The sequence below is a fragment of the Dermacentor andersoni genome, chromosome 10 (assembly GCF_023375885.2).
Source record: "Dermacentor andersoni chromosome 10, qqDerAnde1_hic_scaffold, whole genome shotgun sequence".
Lineage (NCBI taxonomy): Eukaryota > Metazoa > Arthropoda > Arachnida > Ixodida > Ixodidae > Dermacentor > Dermacentor andersoni.
In genome coordinates this window covers 64,377,293-64,396,156 of record NC_092823.1, presented here as the reverse complement: position 1 = coordinate 64,396,156, position 18,864 = coordinate 64,377,293, and the positions used below count along the sequence as shown (strand labels likewise).

The 18,864-nt window shown below is 43.9% G+C and overlaps 1 protein-coding gene across 2 annotated transcripts in view; it reads left to right on the top strand.

Moving 5' to 3' along the window:
- disp (RND transporter family member dispatched) overlaps nucleotides 1–17,907 on the top strand; it is a 481,275-nt gene extending 463,368 nt beyond the window's left edge. The window contains exons 14-17 of one of the 2 annotated variants that reach the window (XM_050191005.3): nucleotides 2,008–2,251; nucleotides 2,853–3,125; nucleotides 4,970–5,563; nucleotides 7,420–17,907. In XM_050191005.3, the coding sequence (XP_050046962.1) occupies nucleotides 2,008–2,251; nucleotides 2,853–3,125; nucleotides 4,970–5,563; nucleotides 7,420–8,067 (1,759 nt within the window). In that variant the 3' untranslated portion in view covers nucleotides 8,068–17,907. Of the gene's footprint in view, nucleotides 1–2,007; nucleotides 2,252–2,852; nucleotides 3,126–4,969; nucleotides 5,564–7,416 lie in introns of both variants that reach the window. The other variant, XM_050191004.3, reaches the window with a different exon arrangement.
- Nucleotides 17,908–18,864: the final 957 nt, after the last annotated feature.

Sequence of the window (18,864 nt, the reverse complement as noted above, 5' to 3'; positions counted from 1 at the left end):
CAGTACATTCCCAAAAAATGCTAATGGATGATACGTTTCCGGCTGCTAGATCTCATGTAAACAAGAAAAAGAGCCAGGTGCACGTAATCGAGAACAATAGCTGCCCGTCGCAGCATCTTCTCCACAGTACCTTTCTGGGGCTTCGGCTTGTGCATTTTTTAGAATTGTACATTTGTTCTTGTGTTTTTTTTTTCCGGAGCATACGAATGTGGTTTTACTGTATTTTCTCCTATTCGGCCTGTTGTAGCACAAAGTTCTTGAAACTTGCCAACTTCAGTGTTTGACCCCTTTGGAATACAACATAGTATATCTACCAATAAAAATATTATCTAAGCCCAAAGATGCCATGAAAATTTGTTATGTCGCTGCGAGCAGGTTTGGAAACTTTAAGCCAGCGGCACCAACTCTCTTTGGTTTTTTTCATCTTTTCTGACTTACCAGCCTCTTCTTACAGTAAGAATAACTTTTTGTGGTATTGTAGAAGTGTAACCTAGCTACTAATGCAGTTCTACTTAGTTTTTCTCTTTACTATCCCTTTAAACACAAACCTGTTGGCTTTCTAAAAGTAGATTAAAGCTTGGTAACTGGTAATGTGGTTGGTTGTGCAACCGGTTATGTAACTGGTTATGTAACTGGTTATAGGTGACAAGCTGGTTGGACTTAGCATTTGAAACTAACACAGGGGCTGTGAGAGGTGCTGTGCTGGAGGGCTTTGCATTGACTTTGACCGCCCTGGGTTCTTCAGCGTGTGCGCAAAGCCGATTGCACCAGTGTTTTTGCATTCCACCACCATCGCGGTGCCACTACTACAGCTGGAACTCGAAACCGCAGCTTCGTGCTCTTCAGCACACAAGCCACCAGGGTGTCTCACTGACTATTGTAGTTCTGCTTCTGAGGTTGCAGAATCGGTTCCTGGTTGCGACATCTGCGTTAGAATGAGAACATAATGCGAGAATGCCCGGCACCATAGTGTTCTTGAACGATGCTGAGAGCTTTTGTGAACATCGGAAGAAGGCTGTAATCGTCAACGCTTGCAAAAATTGTGCATGATATTCGGCAGCATCTCAACGGAAACTTCGTAGTATGCTACAAGCGAGGAGAGTAAGGGGATTCAAGGGGCTTGATTTTCTGGTATATAGTCACAACCATACAAATAAAACGGACAATGGAGCCATTGTCTGTTTTCCTTGTGTGTTTCAGACAATGAAGCACAATTTGAAATGCAATGAACAATGTGAAACACAATGACACATTGTCTCTTTCAGACAATGAATGAAGCCAGGGTCTTTTTCAGCGGGCTTCAGTGTCTTTTTCTTTGTGTAGTTGGGAATAGCATGCATACCAAAACTCAATAGAAGCACAACATAATTTTTGCAGTGATTTTCATAAAGGAAGACCACTTCAGAGCATTCCAATATAACGTCGCTTCTAGACCACGGTTTATTCAAAATGTTAAAAGCATGCTAGAGAAGAATAAAAAGATAAGATTGGCAAGATTCATAAATTATAGTTCTGGGACGCTGAAAGCATTAGTCTTATTACCATATGCGGAGGTTTTGTAAGCCACTAAAGGCAAATAAAGTAAAGGTGGGTGGCGTGGTGACATCATCTTAAGAGTTCTCTCGCTAGCTGCCCATGACGTCGATGATTTGGATAGCATCTGCTCAAGGCTAATTAACATTCTACTGATAAAGAAGTGATTATATTGCATTCTAAGGGAATTACAGTTAACATAGCGAGTTTTGAGAACTTTCTCTGCACGTAAACTGGCCAAGTATGGAAAATTCTTCGACATAACGCTCCCATACCAGTGTTACGGCTTTTGTGCAAATTGGAGAAGCCAAACTTTCTTCTTTATTTTCTCCACTGGTAATTAAGCCTTTGCCACCGAATATTTGAAAGCAGTCTTGATATTATGCCTAGCAGTACGTAATACAGTGGCTGGTGACTGGCTAGTGATTCAGCGTACTGAATTTATGCAAATTTTTTCCTTGACACTGAATGCAGCTTTGCTGAAGCGGCACGTGTCTTCTACGACAAACTCCTGCCGTGCATCGTGATTCGACTGCGGTGGTTCTGGCTTTTATCGCTGACCCTGGTGGCCGCCGGCGGGGCAGTGGCCATCTTTGTCCACCCGCGCCTACGTCTGCCCGAGTCGCCTGAGTTTCAAGTTCTGAGTGCCAGCCACCTGTTCGAGCGCTATGACCTTGACCTGAAGGAGCGCTTCTGGTTCGAGAAGGCACGGAGCCGGGTAAATTATTATTCGCAGGTTTCTTGTGTTCTTAAGAGCAGTCCTAAAACATTTATTGCAGTAGCAGGTTAGGACAAGATGGAACTTTTTAGCCGTGTCAGATAGTCAGCACACAATTGCAGGTAGGCAAAGAACAGCAAAATGCAGTGGAAAATGCAAAACACTGTGATTTTTTTTTCTCAATAAATCTTTACTTGCAAGACATCAATCTATATGGGAATCCCATGTGTGCAGGACCTTGCATACAGTGCAGAGGTAACTGTCATGTTAATACACTGCCCCCTCCCCCATACAACTCCAACATCTCTGAAGACTAGTCATATGACCTAAAAGTTGTAATGCACCATCCCAGTCTTCAGAGTTGATGTATGCTGGAGATATCGGCCACAGTCTAAAGAAAGGGTATCTATAGCTGTTCACTCGAAGTTAGTAAAAAGAGGCATTGTTGTGAGCCATGTTAAAGCCACCCTCGGAAGGTTGTGGGAGCACCAAGTGGCATTGAGTATACAGCAGCTCAAATACAGAGGCTTAAAAAGAGCCGGCTTTGAGCTCGTACAGCAGGTTGTCAAAGGATTCTGCTCATCAGATCACCTGCATGCAGGACCCGTTCCATCGACTGCCTATCCGCATCATCTGGGGCGTGCTTCCTGTGGACACAGGCGATTACCTCGACCCTTCCAACAAAGGGGCAGTGGTCTTTGACCCTGCATTTGACGTTGCGGACCCAGCATCGCAAGAGTGGTTGCTATCCTTCTGCAAGCGGCTGCGTGCACAAAGCTTCCACCGTTCGGCACTCGGCGTCCTCTTCTCGGGCTGTTTTATCGAGACACTCAAGTCTTGGATGGAGAGGCGGTGTGTCGACAGTTTCAAGCAGGTGCGTGCAGCGACTTTTCTGTCCTGTAATGCAAAAAAATTTACGGTGATATTGAATCGTACAGTTGAACCGACTTAGCACAAGATTCAATTGCCAGGAAAATCACGTTGTTACAACCAGGTTACATGAAAAAAAGCAGAGAGGACAAACATTTCAGTAAATAAACGGAAAGAAGTACAGTCAAACCCACTTATAGTGTTACTGGTTTTAACAATACTCGGATGTAACAATGAGCAGCTGCTGCGTCAAATTTTGTTTGTGTTTCTATGGTAAAATAAACTGCTTACTACAATGTTCCCATGCCGCATTATTGATCATAATGATTAAATATGGCTAACGGGTGTCTGTACCGAAAAGAATTTAATGAATGTGAAATCAAGGAAAATAAAAAATAAAAGAATGAGAGTTGCTTGGCCATACCTGCTTTTGTCCATGCACCCTGTATGGCCTTTGTCACCCCTCTCCTGTCTCCTTTCCACCCTTTCAGCCTTGGCAAGGGGCCGAAAGAGAGACGGGGGAGGGGTGGGTGAGGCCTGCGATAAAGGTGTGACACACAACGAGGTGCGAGTGTGACAAAGGCCGGTGTGACAAAGGCCGGTGTGATAAAGGCCGGTGGGACAAAGGCCGGTGTGATAAAGCAGCTTGCATTTTTTTTTTGCCCCAAGCGTGTGCGGAGCGAGGTGTTCGGCACAAAGGCGCATGAGGCAAAGCAGCTCGAATATTTTCCCCCCCAAGGATGTCACGTTTTCTTTCTTCAAGCAGGCAGGCATCAAAGAAAGAAAACAAGCATGCCATAGCAATCCCACTCAGAGCAACATTTTCATGTACACTGAAACACATGACTTACCAAGACTCAGCCATGTGATTTGCTGGAGATTGCTACCCACTATTTTGTATTTTACACAAGAGCACATCAGTACTGAACTTTCTAGAAGCAGCTGGCATAAACATGCTTCGAACTTGGCCTGCAGACAGACAGCCGACCACGGCAGAACCGCTATAAAACTTAATGGCAAGCTAAGAATTCACTACAAGCTCCACCCACAAAACCGCACATGTGTCGGCACTTGGTGCCTTTGTGCTCCAAAACATTGTTCCCAATGGATGCCGATAACAAAGTCACCTTTGCCATGCCATCATAGAAATGAGTAAATGTAATTGTCTGGCACATCTCCACTAATTCTCTTTGAGGTCGACAGTGCAGTATTTCCTGCTGCATTCTTAGGTCAACAACTATACCCTAGCAAAAATTCTAATACACGTTTGTGTTAGTCTAGTAAGTTCTTTGTATTTGACATAGATGTTTATTAGTTCAATAGAAGTTTATAGTATTAGTCTAGTACACTTGATTATTAGTTTTCTGTCAGTCCAAGAGAAATTTGAACTGATAGCATATTAGTACTCTATAGGCAATTTGTATTAGTGCCATGATGCTTGCTGGTAGACTAATAGAAATATGTATTAGGCCCACGATCAATCTGGACTGTTAGAGTTAAAGCTTCCTGTCCTGGTAAGTTGTAGTAGCAGACTAAGTTCATGCGTGTATGTGTTGGAATTGGAACCAAATGTTGGTTAGTGTGTGAAGTGACAAAATGAAATAATAATAATAATAATAATAATAATAATAATAATAATAATAATAATAATAATAATAATAATAATAATTTATTATTATTATTATTATTATTATTATTATTATTATTATTATTATTATTATTATTATTATTATTATTATTATCTTTTTTAACAGTAAAATATAACTAGAGTTCTCAAATAATATATCTTTGTAGTTTGCTATTTAACTGCTGACCTGTCACATTGTTCTTCAACTTATTCATTCACAGGCCGATCGCTTTCCCTGCTGCGAGTCTTCCCACTTCCCATACCCAAGGGACGTCTTCAGCCTCTGCCTGCGGAGAGCCATCGCAAGCTTGCACCAGTCTCCCGGCTACTACTTTGTCCCCGGCATGGCGGGACCGCGCTTCCTACGCAATGGCACAGTACGGGCAATCGTGCTCGAGTACGACAGCGTCTACTCTTACTCCCACTCGCACCACGACATGGACAACTTCTGGCACCGCGTAGAAAGCTGGATTGAGCAGGAAATGAAGTCTGCGCCACCGGGACTTCGCAACGGGTGGTTCACCAGTGACCTCGAGTTCTACGACCTCCAGAGCAGCCTGGCAGAAGGCACGCTGGTCGCCATGGGCGTAGCGGTGGGTGTGTCGTTTGTGGCCCTACTGGTGACCACGCTGAACCTTCTCGTGAGCCTGTACGCCATCATCACGATTGCGTGTGTCATCTGCACGACGGTGGGTGCGCTGGTGCTCATGGGGTGGCGGCTCAATGTGCTGGAGAGTATCACGGTGTCGGTCGCCATTGGCCTGGCCGTCGACTACACGATACACTACGGTGTGGCTTACCGCCTGTCAGCTCAGGTAAGCATTTGTGCAGTGTTTTAACAGTACATCTACGCTTAACATGCATTGTTTTGTGCACAGGTGGGTTAGTGAAAAGCACAGTCTGATGCCACAAATGAAATGTGGTCCAAAACTTATTTTCACGCCTAAAAATTTGCGTTTACAAACCACGCAAGTAACCACATGTAACAACATTCTAATCTTCATATAAGCAACCGAGAATGATTGTCAGCACAAAGCAAGGCTCTGAAAAAGCTTGAGAGATTTGGCCAACCTGGTGGGGTGAGCACCATGTCACAGCGTTTAATGTCATGTAATGTAATGCATTTAACCTTATGGGGGTCCCAGGATCTCACAGGAGCACTGACCATTGTGGGTTTGAGCTTAGCAAGCCGTCAACCGTCGTCTAGCATGCCGCTGCACCCGTACTCAGGCTGCAAAGGGGCTACCGAATGCTATGGACACAATAGAACACAGTAGTGCCTAGCTGAGTTGGTGGAAACCGTTTATTGTCCCTGGCAGCACCCAACACTGCACAAATGGCTGGTCCCAGTCCATTGAACTCATAGCGCTGGATTGACACTGACAAGAAAGACGACAGGACGTGCGCTATCAACCATGTCAACCCAGTGCTCTGACTTAGTTGATGCAGCGAACCAACTAGCCCAAAAATCTGCATGCCCGGTCCCAGGGTTCGCAGGAACCAAAGGGATCCTATGCCAAGGGAAGACGAGAGGAAAGCACGTACATACTCAGTGCTGTTCCCGGAGAGAAGACCCAGGCTTACATTGAGCGAAGCCGTCAGGGGCTCCCTCGCGACGTGAGGGCCCCTACCGCAACCCATCGTGAGTGGAGCGCCACCACTTACAACTGCCGCGAGCGGAAAGCGTAGAGATGCAGGGATGACACAGCAGGTTAATGCCCACGCATAGACGCTAGGGCATACCTCAATCTCCACTACCTGCAGTGTAGAGCATCTTCTGTTTTTCTTTGTTTTTACTTGTGATAGCAAATTGCACTTAGCATTTACACTGTTTTTGAAAGCTCTTGTCTGAAGCCTTTGTGTGTCATGTGTGCCTCTGAGACATGCACTGAGTTGGCATTTTGTCTGAAACGTTTTGCATGTCAGATGCCTAATCGCACAAAAACCAAAAAGAAAACAAAATAGGTGATAAAATGTAGAAAGGTATGTACATAAATCTTGGAGGTGATGGCTATTATTTGCCTAGTGCATGCTAGATGGCGCCACAATAATGCACTGCAGCAAACACAGGCTTTGCCAAGACTCATATTATCTGCTCCTTGCTAGCACAAATTTGTCAATGTGCACTTGAAGTGGTGATTGATGAGCAAGAGCATAAGTTGGGCACTGTGCGCGAGAGAGACCTAAACTTGCTTTTGCAAATCCTTTCAGTCGCAGTATTATGTGAAGAGTTAGTTTTTCTGTTTCATCACAGATACTGACAAACAGTAAGGGATGTTATATGTAATGTTGCTGTCAGTAGTACATAGTGAATTACTATATACTTGTAGTTGTGGAGTGACCATTAGATGGTTAAATGCTGGTTAGGTGTGCCCTGTAATGTTGGCCATGACTGTGCACAAGCATTTATTGCCTTAGACAGTTTGACACCATGAACTCTGTCCCTAGTGGGCTTCCTTTGAAGCAGATGTGAAGAGACTGTAGAAATATGCTTGCCTTGTCAGAAGTTTGGCTCAATAGAAGGGCACTGTAGGTAGAAAGTCCCTCAACTGGTAAGTGTATCAAAACAATTCAGCTCACCAAAGTTTGTCTTGAAGAAAGTCTATTCCCGTGCAGTATTGCCAATCTGCCAGTATTATTTGCCTTCACTTTCCCCACTTGGCTGCAGCAGGATCGCGAGACCTCAGTGATTCAGTCGCTGTCCCGCGTCGGCAGCCCCGTCACCATGGCAGCCCTGACGAGCTTCCTGGCAGGCGCACTCATGTTCCCCTCATTCGTGCTCGCCTACCTCCAAGTGGGCACATTTCTCATGCTGATCACAGTCGTCTCGTGGGTGTACGCCACGTTCTTCTTCCACTCGCTGCTCAGCGTCGCCGGACCACAGCGCGGTCAGCTGCAGCTCGACTACCCGAGCCTACACTGCTGCGAGAGTGCGTCACCAGCACCGGTTGACAAGACCGTGTACGCCCTCTCCGAGTCCACCCTGTCCACTTCGAGCGCCAGCTGCCCGGCCGCCATCATACACAGCGAGAGCCACGAGCTCGAGCCGCTGACCCTCGCTGCCACGCTCAACGGCGGCAGCGCGGTGAACCGTGTCGGCAACGGCAACAAAAAGAAGCAGAAGAAGGCAAGGCAGCGCTCGGGGAGTCTGTCCGCCGCGGCCGCAAGAACTCACGGCGCCCGCCGGAAAGTGAGCCTTCCGGTCGTGAGTGTGACATACCACGGCGACCCGAGTCCGCGTCACGTGTCGGGGGCCACCAGTTCATCAACCATCGTGTGCGGGGCCGACGAGGACATTCACGACGACCCCATCGTGTGAGCCAGTGCTGCTGACAGACAAGGCTTGCTGGGCAAACCACAGTAGACAAACGCAGGGATTGTTCCAGCATTTCTAAAGGGATCCTCCCAGTCGGTGAGGTGGGCGTCGGCAGTATTAAGTGCCAAACAAAGACCGCGAAGAGAGATTTGTTGAAAGGCTCGTGCTACCCTAATGCCAGGGACTTGTTTTTCAGTACCCTGTTTACTCAAGTGTGACAGCCAGCTATAGTTTGAGAGCTGCAGTGTTATGTCATGTATTAGACGATCGCAAATGTGACGTTGTTTGCTTACGTGGCACAATGTGGAAGAGGCCAAGATCTTTGACACCATTGTGTGAATGAACCTAACGGTGGCTATCTTGTGCAAGGTGGGAAAGGCAGGACCCCCAAGAGTTGATTTTCTTGATGGCTAATTCAAGCTTCAGAGTGAGGTGACACGGCCAAGTGAGAAGGGTCATGCTCGCCACGAGGAGGCAGTGAAAACCGTGTTGAACGCCGTAAGCGCAAGGGTCAGCAGTCAAAGCTAATAGCATGGCACATGGCAAACACAAGGACAAAGCTGATTGCAACAACACAAGCGCTGTGTTGCATCACTGAGCTTGGTGCTCATGATGATGATGATGAATTTGGTGTTTTGTGGCCTAAGGGCAAAGTATGGCCAAAGAGCACCAGGCCACATTTGGCGAGTTTAAAATGTAGTAATGAATTACTGCAATTGGTTGTGACTTGGCTGTAAAGGGGCCTAAAAACCAGCCACTGTAAGGTCCGTGAAATGTGTATGTGATAAAATTATGGAAATGACCAATGAAGTGTGCTATAAACAGACACAAAAGTCGCATTGCAAAGGGATATGATAATACTCGTATTTGCTCGTATCGCCGTGCTGTTGGCTTTAGCCTGCACTAACTTGCCAAGTTTTCTCTTCTTAGGTCAGTGGCTGAAAGAGCTCTTTGTTGCAGGAAGTTGAGTGTGCATTTAGGTTTGCGCCTATGTACTTGCCCGCTTATTACAAACAAGAACACCTTAGAGGGAAGCGGACAATGGAAACTCCTCACAACCGAGCCCAGGTCCTCGTTGCCAGCTCGCTTGCTTTCTTCTTTGGGTTAACCCAACAGAGGCGCTCAAGGTGTGACCACTTGACATGTACATATTGCTCTTTGTTGCCAGATCAGCATGCAGCAGATTGCGAAGAAATTTATTAGTGACTGCCTTACTAATGATCAAATATTGTGGCTATGCTTTTAATTACAATTTAATGTCATGATGTAAATATGGAGTGAGCTAATGATTACCCATAATGTTATATGTGAAGTAGTGCCAATGTCTGTGGTTTTCATTTTGAGTGAACGGGAGCGTTGCAGTCAAATATTGCAAATGAGAAAAATGTGCTTTTGCTTTCAGCCAGTCACAATGCAAATGAACAAAAGAAAAAGAACATGAGCAGCAAGCATATTCCGCATTTTTTTTTTTTTACTAAACGTGTGTTCGACACCAAAGCCAATCATTATGGCTGAAAGTTTGCTAATTGTTGTCAGTAGCATTTCATTAACGTGAAGCTTCACTTGCACACCATGCACACATTGTTAAATGAGACATAAATGTTAACGATACATAACATTGCATGGACAAGGTTGTTTCAGGCACCTACAAGCTAGGGATGTGACATTCAGTTTATGATTATCAAGCTGTTGAAAGAATCTTGCTTTGTTGAGTAGCATTTGTTTGCAATGCCGTTGGGAACATCACAAGTAAGATCAGCACTTTGTGATCAAAGTACTGGCACATGCTTTTGTAACTGGACCTAACTACTGTATATATTTAACAGATGACCTTGCCTTGAAGCCCAACTATGTGGCTGCTTGTGAAGTGCACGCTACACACTTCTCTATGCTGATAGACTTTTTCAAAAAATTTCATGAAATAATGTTTCGGATTGTTCCTAGATACATTATACTGATGGACTCAACGAATCCTACATTGGAGCAATTTCTTACAAGCTTTACAGCTTTGTAAAGCATAAAAACATTTAAGCTCATCTGAAATAGTTTTCTGGACAGATTGTTTGACTATATAGTACTAGCAATTTTAACAATTTAAACTGAAACGCTGCTTATCAATGCTAAAGTAAGTGACCCATTTTAGTACCTACTGCAACATTTACAAATATGTAATGCTGCCAGTATATGAGACAACCGTTTGAAGAATTTGTTATGAATGTTACTTGCCATTTGAAGACTAAGGGGTTATTGAAGGAACTTGAACATTTTGGTAACTATTCAAAAGCATGCAGTTTTCGGTGAAATTTGTTTTCTGCCATTCACCAGCATTCATGCCTTATAATTCCAGTGACAGAACTTATGCTCATTTGGCCTGTCACATGGTGTGTGCATGATGTACGGATGCATAGAGATAGGCATTATGTATTGTGCTGCCGTGGTTACTGAAGATTCTGTTCACTTAAGTTGTAATTTTGCAACGTGGTGTCGTGACTCCTTTGTACCATTATTCGTCACACCTGCCGTCACATGACTCAGTGTAATGCATGCAGTGGAGCTTTATATTTTGGCGCTGCTGCCATGAATGCCAGATCTCTGAGACTTCATGGCAAGACATGTCACATGTGTGCTTCCGATGTCCACCAGTCTGCCGAGTTGTTACGTCACGTCACCTGCTTGCGTGACAGGCGGCTGACAGACTGAGTTAACCAGCACGCGTCTTCTCTTCTGTGTGTCTCTCCAAAGTGAGCAGCAGCACCTGAAAGTCACAACTTGTGTGGCAAAACTTGTGCATACCTCCTCAAAGGTCGTCACATATGTGTCTGTCACACCTTGTATAATGCACCGAGTCTAGCGCCACCGAGCAGTAGTTTCTTTCTGTATATACAATTCAGCAGAGATCTAGAGTAGGCTAGCTGGTACATAAACACTGTAGAAGAGAGTTGTATGGTACAGGTGTCATTGGTAACGTGTAGAAGCAAGAAAAAAAGACAAAACATCATGAGTGTCTGCAGCAGCTGAAGATTCCTGTCATGTTTTTCTCATGTCTCCGTGTTATTAATATCATCTGTTACGCCGTTCTGACGTTTCACTTATTTTTTACAGTGAAATATGTAAAATATGCATTTGTGTCGGACAAAGCCTTACAATACCTTTGTGTCATCTGATATCTGGCTTTTGTTTACGTAAAACATCTGTTCTGGAAAAGAACATATTGGTAATGTTTTGTGCGAATATGTGAACGAGTTACCTCTAATACCGGCTCTTGGTTTGTTATGAGGTTCCATTTATTGAGATCTACAAGGCTGTCTTTTTGATATGGCTATACGTCAGCCATGATTTCCATTGCTGACAGAACATGTAGCTTACTGTTGAAATTAAAGCAGATGGTTTTGCTAGAGTGATGTTAACTTCACACAGTCTTGAACAAAATTATCAAAATTGAGTCTCAGATTCTTTGGGAGAGGCGTACAGTTCAAGGCTAGGTTTGAACAAGCCATAAGCTTGTGGTACCTCTCCAAGCTGGCTAAAATATGTCTTGTGTTTCAAGAACTCGATGTGGAGGACACGCATTGTTGTTCACTGTATGGAGAAGCTCAAGATTGTGCTTTGTGTGAGTGCTCATTCAGTGAAGTCAGCGGACTGTATGAATGCTAGGCAGTAAAGCTTGGCCAACGTTTCATGTGTCATAATGTTCCCAAGTAATGGGAAACACTGTCATTCATGATGTTCATGTAAATTTCACCGAGTTAAGTTTTTAGCACTTGTAGAACGTCAATGGTGCCAACCTTGTCAAAAATCCTTTTGTAAATGACTTGTTGGATGTACACAAATGTAGGCCTTCACTAGCTTGACGAGTATATTACACCACATTTATTATAAATAACCTCGTCAAAATGTTAGCTAGTTGTCAGTTGAAAGATTGAAAAAAACTATTAAGGCGTGCCAAATGGCGACATGCAGAGTTGGTTTCAAGAGTCGTAGATATTTCTATGTCTTTACATACATTTCAGGGCATGCAAAGGTGAACCATGTTCATGTTCATATTAACAATCATCATCACCTGTACAAGGCGCACATTAAACGTCAGTTCATCTAGAAGATGTTCGCTGATGCATGACTCTCACTAGATTGAAGCGCAACTCCTGCAATTTTTTTTACCATGTCGAAGAAGCTGTTGGTTTACGTTTCTTTGTGCCCTTTGTCGTGTGCAAGATAATCCAGTCTGCACAATACAGAAACTTAAGTGATACTTGCGTCACACGGGAACAAGTAATGAGATAAATTGCACATTGCACTAAAATTTTGTCTGGTTCCACATAGACATAGTGACGTTAAAACCTAGTGCCACTTGAGCATACCGTGTTCTCACAAATCGTTCAGCCGCTGAATGCATAATATTGTCCCCAAGTTACCAGGCTGCACATGATAAACACATTTCTGAAGTAATCTGAAATATGCTGCATAAAGTACGCCTGTGTTTTTATCTGCCTTTAATCAGCTTCTGCCTGCTAAGTAACATTTTCAATGATGCTACGATTGGTAAAGAAACTGCATTCACTGAAACTTTCGTCATCACAATATTTAAATGTCATTAAAAATGTGCAAGTAGCAGCGACATTGATATAGTACTGGCATGAAGAAGTAGAGGAAATTAAAGATTTAATTTTGATTCTTTCTGGCAGAATTTGTTTCATTACTGTCACTAGACCATGGAAGCATGATAGAGATTTAGTTCACACCTTACATACACATAAAACAAAACAACTGCCGGAGTTGCTCTTTTATACCACGGGATAGTTTGTGTAAAGAGCATCTTTTATGTGTGTGAGATAACCTGGTGCGATTCAACATGTACTGCCTCTGGTGGTAGAGTTAGTTCCACTTGGAATGTAATTTCATTATCGCTGCGAACTGCATGTACGTTATATGGTGCTGTGCGCCGCGGTTGCTTGTAGCACCATGAGAAATGGTGCCAACATTTGCAGTTGTGTATGTTACTCGTTTCCTGCTGACAGCTGTCACGCAAGAGATATATTGCAAGCCACATTGTCTCATCATGTGCGCGCATACTATGCTGTGCTGTCAAAAGTTTGGTCTGTCACTGACGTGATTGTTAGCCAACCTGCTTAGCCGTACTGCAACTTTTATTAGACACAAATGGCAACAGTAACATGCGCCATGTTTCTAGTGCAAGAGTTTGATTTCAGTAGGAACAGAAGTACATTTTGGTGGTGTTGTGTGTTGAACTGCGCTTAGAAGCAAGTGAATTATTTGTAGGACATGGCTTAAATGCCATAGATTTTTTTTTATATATGAGTGTGACTGAAGGTGGTTATTATGCCAAGTTTCGTGAAAATTACGCGGGCATTACATAATGCTGCTCTCACTGTGGGCATTCTAATAGCATGCCTAAGATGCACTGATGTGCCACATTGTTTTTACACTTACCGGCAATCGCAGAGCAAGAAACGCTTTGGAGGAGAAACTCGAAATTTCCGCCATAGCTGGATAATGGCAGAAGCTATCTGGGCAGCCCGAAGCCTGTTGGACGCCTGTGCTGTCTGGTGGCTGAAATTATAGCGGTTACCATGGTTACAGGGCACCAGTGCTGCCACCCTGCATGCTGCATCGCTAGGTGGCACCACTTGATTCCCTTACAGTTGCTGCGCGCGCTTCGTATGGGGGAGGCCAACTTACACGACCTTGCGTGCTAAGCTGCACCGCAAGCTTTCAGAGTCGATGGACATCATTAATTTAGGCTGCTAATTGATGAGGACATAATTAAATTAGGCCTATAATGATGACTGTCCCATTCTACTATTTCTGCTTGTGATGCCATCTGGTTGCTCGCCTGCTCTGGCACACATGCAGGGACTGTATCTTCTGCCCAAACGTTTCTTGCTGTGCGTTGATTTTCTCGCTGCAAGCATTATGTGCACCACGCGCACACACACATGTAGAACCTGAGTCAAACTGTCTGCACTCAGTTTATGCTCACTGTGGTATGTGATCAATGCTCACCACCGTTCGTGCACATAACGTGTACTCGAAATTGTACAGCCATGTTTCCTCTCAAAGAGACTCCCTTAAGACACGTAGCCGTAGAACAGAGGGCTTAGTTAGATTGTATCTACACAAGACGTGATGGTGATGATACTGCGAGAGTACTTTTTCTCGTGCCAATGATAAGAGTGTTGTGAATGTTACGTTTTTTTGTTGTTGTTTGTTTGTTCGTTTGTTTGTTACCAAAAACAAAGTGCTGTTGCCATTAACCATTGCTGCACTCTACACTGGTGTCGCTTCCTTTGACGTGTCATGCACTCCAAGACGGTCACCGAGATGAAGACATGCTATATAGTATAACGCTTGTTTTCAGTGATGCGCACAATTATTTGTTGTCTCTGAGTGGCTCTATGACCTGTTTATGTATCGCGCGTGCTAGCTGTAGGGAAGTGAGGTACCGAATGTGACCATTCCATCTTGCTTAACCTGGTAAATTTGCATTCAAAGGTGGTTTAAACTTTAATCTCGACTTATGAAGTAGTTTAAACTTTGAGGAGTATGATCTGCTTCGTCTCTCAATTACGCCTCTGAAGCTTTGTGGTGAGGGTAACGTGTTTATTGCTTACCGACTGTAGTCACATCTCTCTCGTAAAATTACGATTGGTCATACCTTTTCACGGAACGCAGTTAGCAATTCCTTACCTGTCAATAAGTGTGACATTTTGAGTGAAGCACTTATGGAGGACAAGCTAAACTCACTAGAAACACCTTTCACTAGGTAGCTTTAGATTTTACAGTTGTTGCAGAGATGTCTGAAATATTGCGGGACACAAGAAAATGGGTTTAACCTGAGGCATAGAATCTATTGGCACATGCTTCTCAGCAATGTTGTGGAGGTGGTCGGAGCATTGTGTCTGTAAAAAATTTGGAAATTTAGACAGTTGGTCAGTGGCAGTATGTTCCCTGCTTGCTTAGGCTGGTCAGATCTGCGTGCCAAACAATGAGCAGATGTGATGGCCATGACTCCAAAGTTAGCACTCGCTATGAACGAGATGGCAAGCATAAATGACTGCAATGGCTGTCACATGCGAAACGTTTTAGAGCTCAGCTCTTATGCACCCGTTCCTGCGTGTTGCATTGGCGTCGTCCCTCGGCGCAAGAGAGCTGATGAGCACAGTGAAGGATCAAAGAGTGAACGAAGAGTGCAGCAGGGTATGAAAGACGGTGATGGCAAATCGAGTGCGAGGAGGAAAGCAGAGGAGGAGGGTATTGTGAATGTGTGAGAAGAAAAGCGCAGCGCCGTGCAAGACGGCCTCTGCCGTGACGACCCTTACGACATGGCATCAGAGTAGCGCACTGTCTGTTCACCGATGGCATGCAGCCAGTGCACCCGCTGATACCATATATGGAAACAAAGCGCTGCATGAGTGGAGGTCTGTCTGCGGCGGCTGCCGCGAATCACACCAACGCATCACCCAAGTGCTGCCTCTCTCGATCTCCCAATTAGCGAGGCAGTCGCACCACACTTCGCTCCGTTTGCAATGTGCCGCACGAGACAGATTGTCCGCGCCAGCCAATATATCGCGAAATGAAAACACATGAAGCTGCGCTCAAATTTCGCATTAGGTAGTACCGTCATCTTCGGTGGAATTTTTTGGCCGAATTACTGTCCTGTTTCAAATGGGGAAATGCTCAAGACTTCTTTGCTGTAGGGAACACAATACCATGGAAATTTCATATTCTCAAGTTCTGCAGGAGATGAGGCTGGGGCTGCCCCTCTTGTCCGGTGTCTGATTGGCACAATCAGTATTTTGGAAACCTTGGCGGTTGTTGCTTCAACCTTTTGGCCAACATGTATTTGCCATTATTTCAGTGCCCACTAGTTGACAATTAGAGTACATTCACCATGCAGAGTAAAGGAAAAAAGAAAGTCACCTGTACATATTTGACCTTTAAAATGTCAGTTTGTCACAAAAGTTCAACGGTTACTTTTTATTTTGCAGTGTTCAGTAGCAATGCATGTTACCTATACAGCCTCTTATTATCACTGCTTTCTTTCTCTAGTATTACGAACAAGTAATATCAACCTATTGAAGTTTACTGCATAACAAAGCCTCTCTCAGAGATTTACAGAGATGCCCCTGTCCTGTGCATAGCTGCCAAACCCATCCTGTGCCTGCAAGTTTTCTAACCTCACCACTGGATAATCTCACCGCCCCACTTCCTTGGACACTGGTAGGCCTGATAATTCCACAAATAGCACCCCTGTTCTAAGTTCTGCAGTTAAACGTAGGAATTATTATAAATGCATTGTGTTTCAGGGTTGTGTAAAGTTTATATCTCAACTTAGCTGTTACTTAGTAACTCCTGACAGTTACTTACCCTGTGCTAACTCTGACATTTCTGTACTGTCCCCTTTGCCAGTTTTTTGACAGGATGGTGACCAACCGCAGGCAACACATAATTTGGTCTGTGGCATTTGGCATCGTAATAGTGGTTGCATACATTATTTTGAATCTTGCCTATTGTCTCGCAAAAGCATGTTAAATTCTGGTTGATACACAAGTGAAATTAGAAAAAACAAAAACAAATAGAAAGCCTAGGATTTCAGTTTAAATATTTATCTTGACCAAGACTTGTATTTTTGAAAAATTCTCCGTTGATTTTCGCAACTTCAATTGGGGAATGGAGGGGCAATTCAGAAAAATAAGAAGCTAGACAAGGGAATCGGACAGGAAGTACCCGAGAACTACTATTGATTTTCTCATTGTTTGTCCGATAGTAGAGAGCTTTAGAGAGGTGTACTAGCCATCGGTGAATATCCAAAATACTGGAAGACCTATCCAGGAATGGCAGCACTGGTGGTGGCGCCCTCCTGTAGCACCCAAATCAACTACAAACTGCGCAAACTATTCTTGAGGTGCATCACTTTCCCATTCAAAAGAGATTACAAAAAAATTTGCTCTTGGCAATTATTCCACTGTTGGCACGTTTTCACTAGTGCACGTGTGGAATAGATTTGATCAATGCAGTGAAGTTTCTGCATACTTCCATTAAAGGCACACTAATGAGGAATGTCAAGTGATGTAGCGCTGATGTAGTGCCAGATTCAAAAAGGACAAACATGACATTTACTTCTTCCACTAGTGATGGACCCTCATCCACCAGGTGAACGAAAATTTCTAAAAAATTACTTTACTAATCCGAAGTGACGAAGTGTCACTCTCGAGTGCGTCCCTTTAAGTGCAGCATCACATGACAGTACCAGCACTGCTGCTCATGTCCGTGCTTACCATTGTTCTGGTATATGTATATACCAGGTCTCCGCTGTGCCAAGACTATGAAATGGCTTGTGTGTACGTCTTAGTACTACCGACCTCGGTATGAGCTACAATGCACAAGTGCTTTGCCGCATGCTTTCGCCTTGTTGCTCATGCTGATCGCGATAGATAGCAGTTTTTTGTAAAAATTTATAATTTGTGTTCCTCACATACAAGCTCTCTCCATCATTGGCTGTTCCACCCAGCGCCCAGGTAGGGGGGGGGGCATGTTCTGGTGATATAGACAGGCTGTCCATTCCGCATGTGGCTCTTGAGATGCGAGTGAAGCAATTTATTTTGGTGCTACTGAGGGAAAGGAAAAAAAAGAAAACTGTTGCTTGTCACCAAAGATTATTTTTGCCAGCTCTCAGAGGGGCAAGTGGAGAGAAAAAAGAAAAATTTGCCTTGGAAAAAAAAAAGAAGAACCGCAAATATATATTGTACATACCACTGCCTGCTCAGAGAGTTTGTGTCTTTTGAAGAAAACGAATAAAGACGAAACGTTGTACATACCAGCAAAGTCTATGCAGTCCTTTATTGCGTAACAGTTTGATCACAGCCAGTGTAAAGCGAAATTCAATGCTCTAGAAGGCAGGAGCAGCGCCTGTCAGCAGGGTTGTTCATTTTGCTGTCGACAACATTGAAATGAGATGCAGTAAAACCTTGACTTAAACAACATGCGCTTGTATTTCCACTCGTCAAGACATTTCTTATATCATAAAAATGTATTGTTTCACTCAATTTGGTTTGGTAACATCACATTAACGCAGTATTCATGCACTGAAAAGGCATGTTGACAGCCTCCATGAGAGGTAACAATGCCAAAGCAACAAATAAAGCCTGTGCTGGGTGCATTACATTTGTGGTTTACATTTGTGGTTCACCATTACACGTGCAGTGCAGTCTGGTTTGTTTCTGAATTAGCAAAAAAAAAGAGTGAGAGAGAGAAAAACACATTGACATCACTCGTACTTCTACCTCAGATGCCATGTGTGATTTACACTGACATGATCTACGGCTAACCACCTGCTGTCTACCTGCCGCCATCTATCTGCGAGTCCACAACGCAATATATAGCCAACCTAAACGCAACAGCACAACAAGTGCTTTTTGTTTGTTGCTCTAACACAGTAATGCTGTAACATACTATAATGCTGTAGCTATCACTTGCTACACTGACCTTACGTATTACTTATACGATGGCAGACGCCTAATACACATGTGAACCGCGCTTATTTCTTCATTAACCTCCTCCATATATAGAGCAATACAGTGGTGAACTCGAAACGCTAAAATTGAGCGACTCTTGATTATACATTGCTGTGGTTAAATGTGCTCTTTTGTAGCATGAAAGCAATACAGAAAAGAACCAGAACAGGATACGCATCACACGTACAGGGCAACTATATTTTTTATTTCATATGATTTGGTGAAACATTTATGTGTAGGTCTTAAACATATTAACAACACAAAAAGG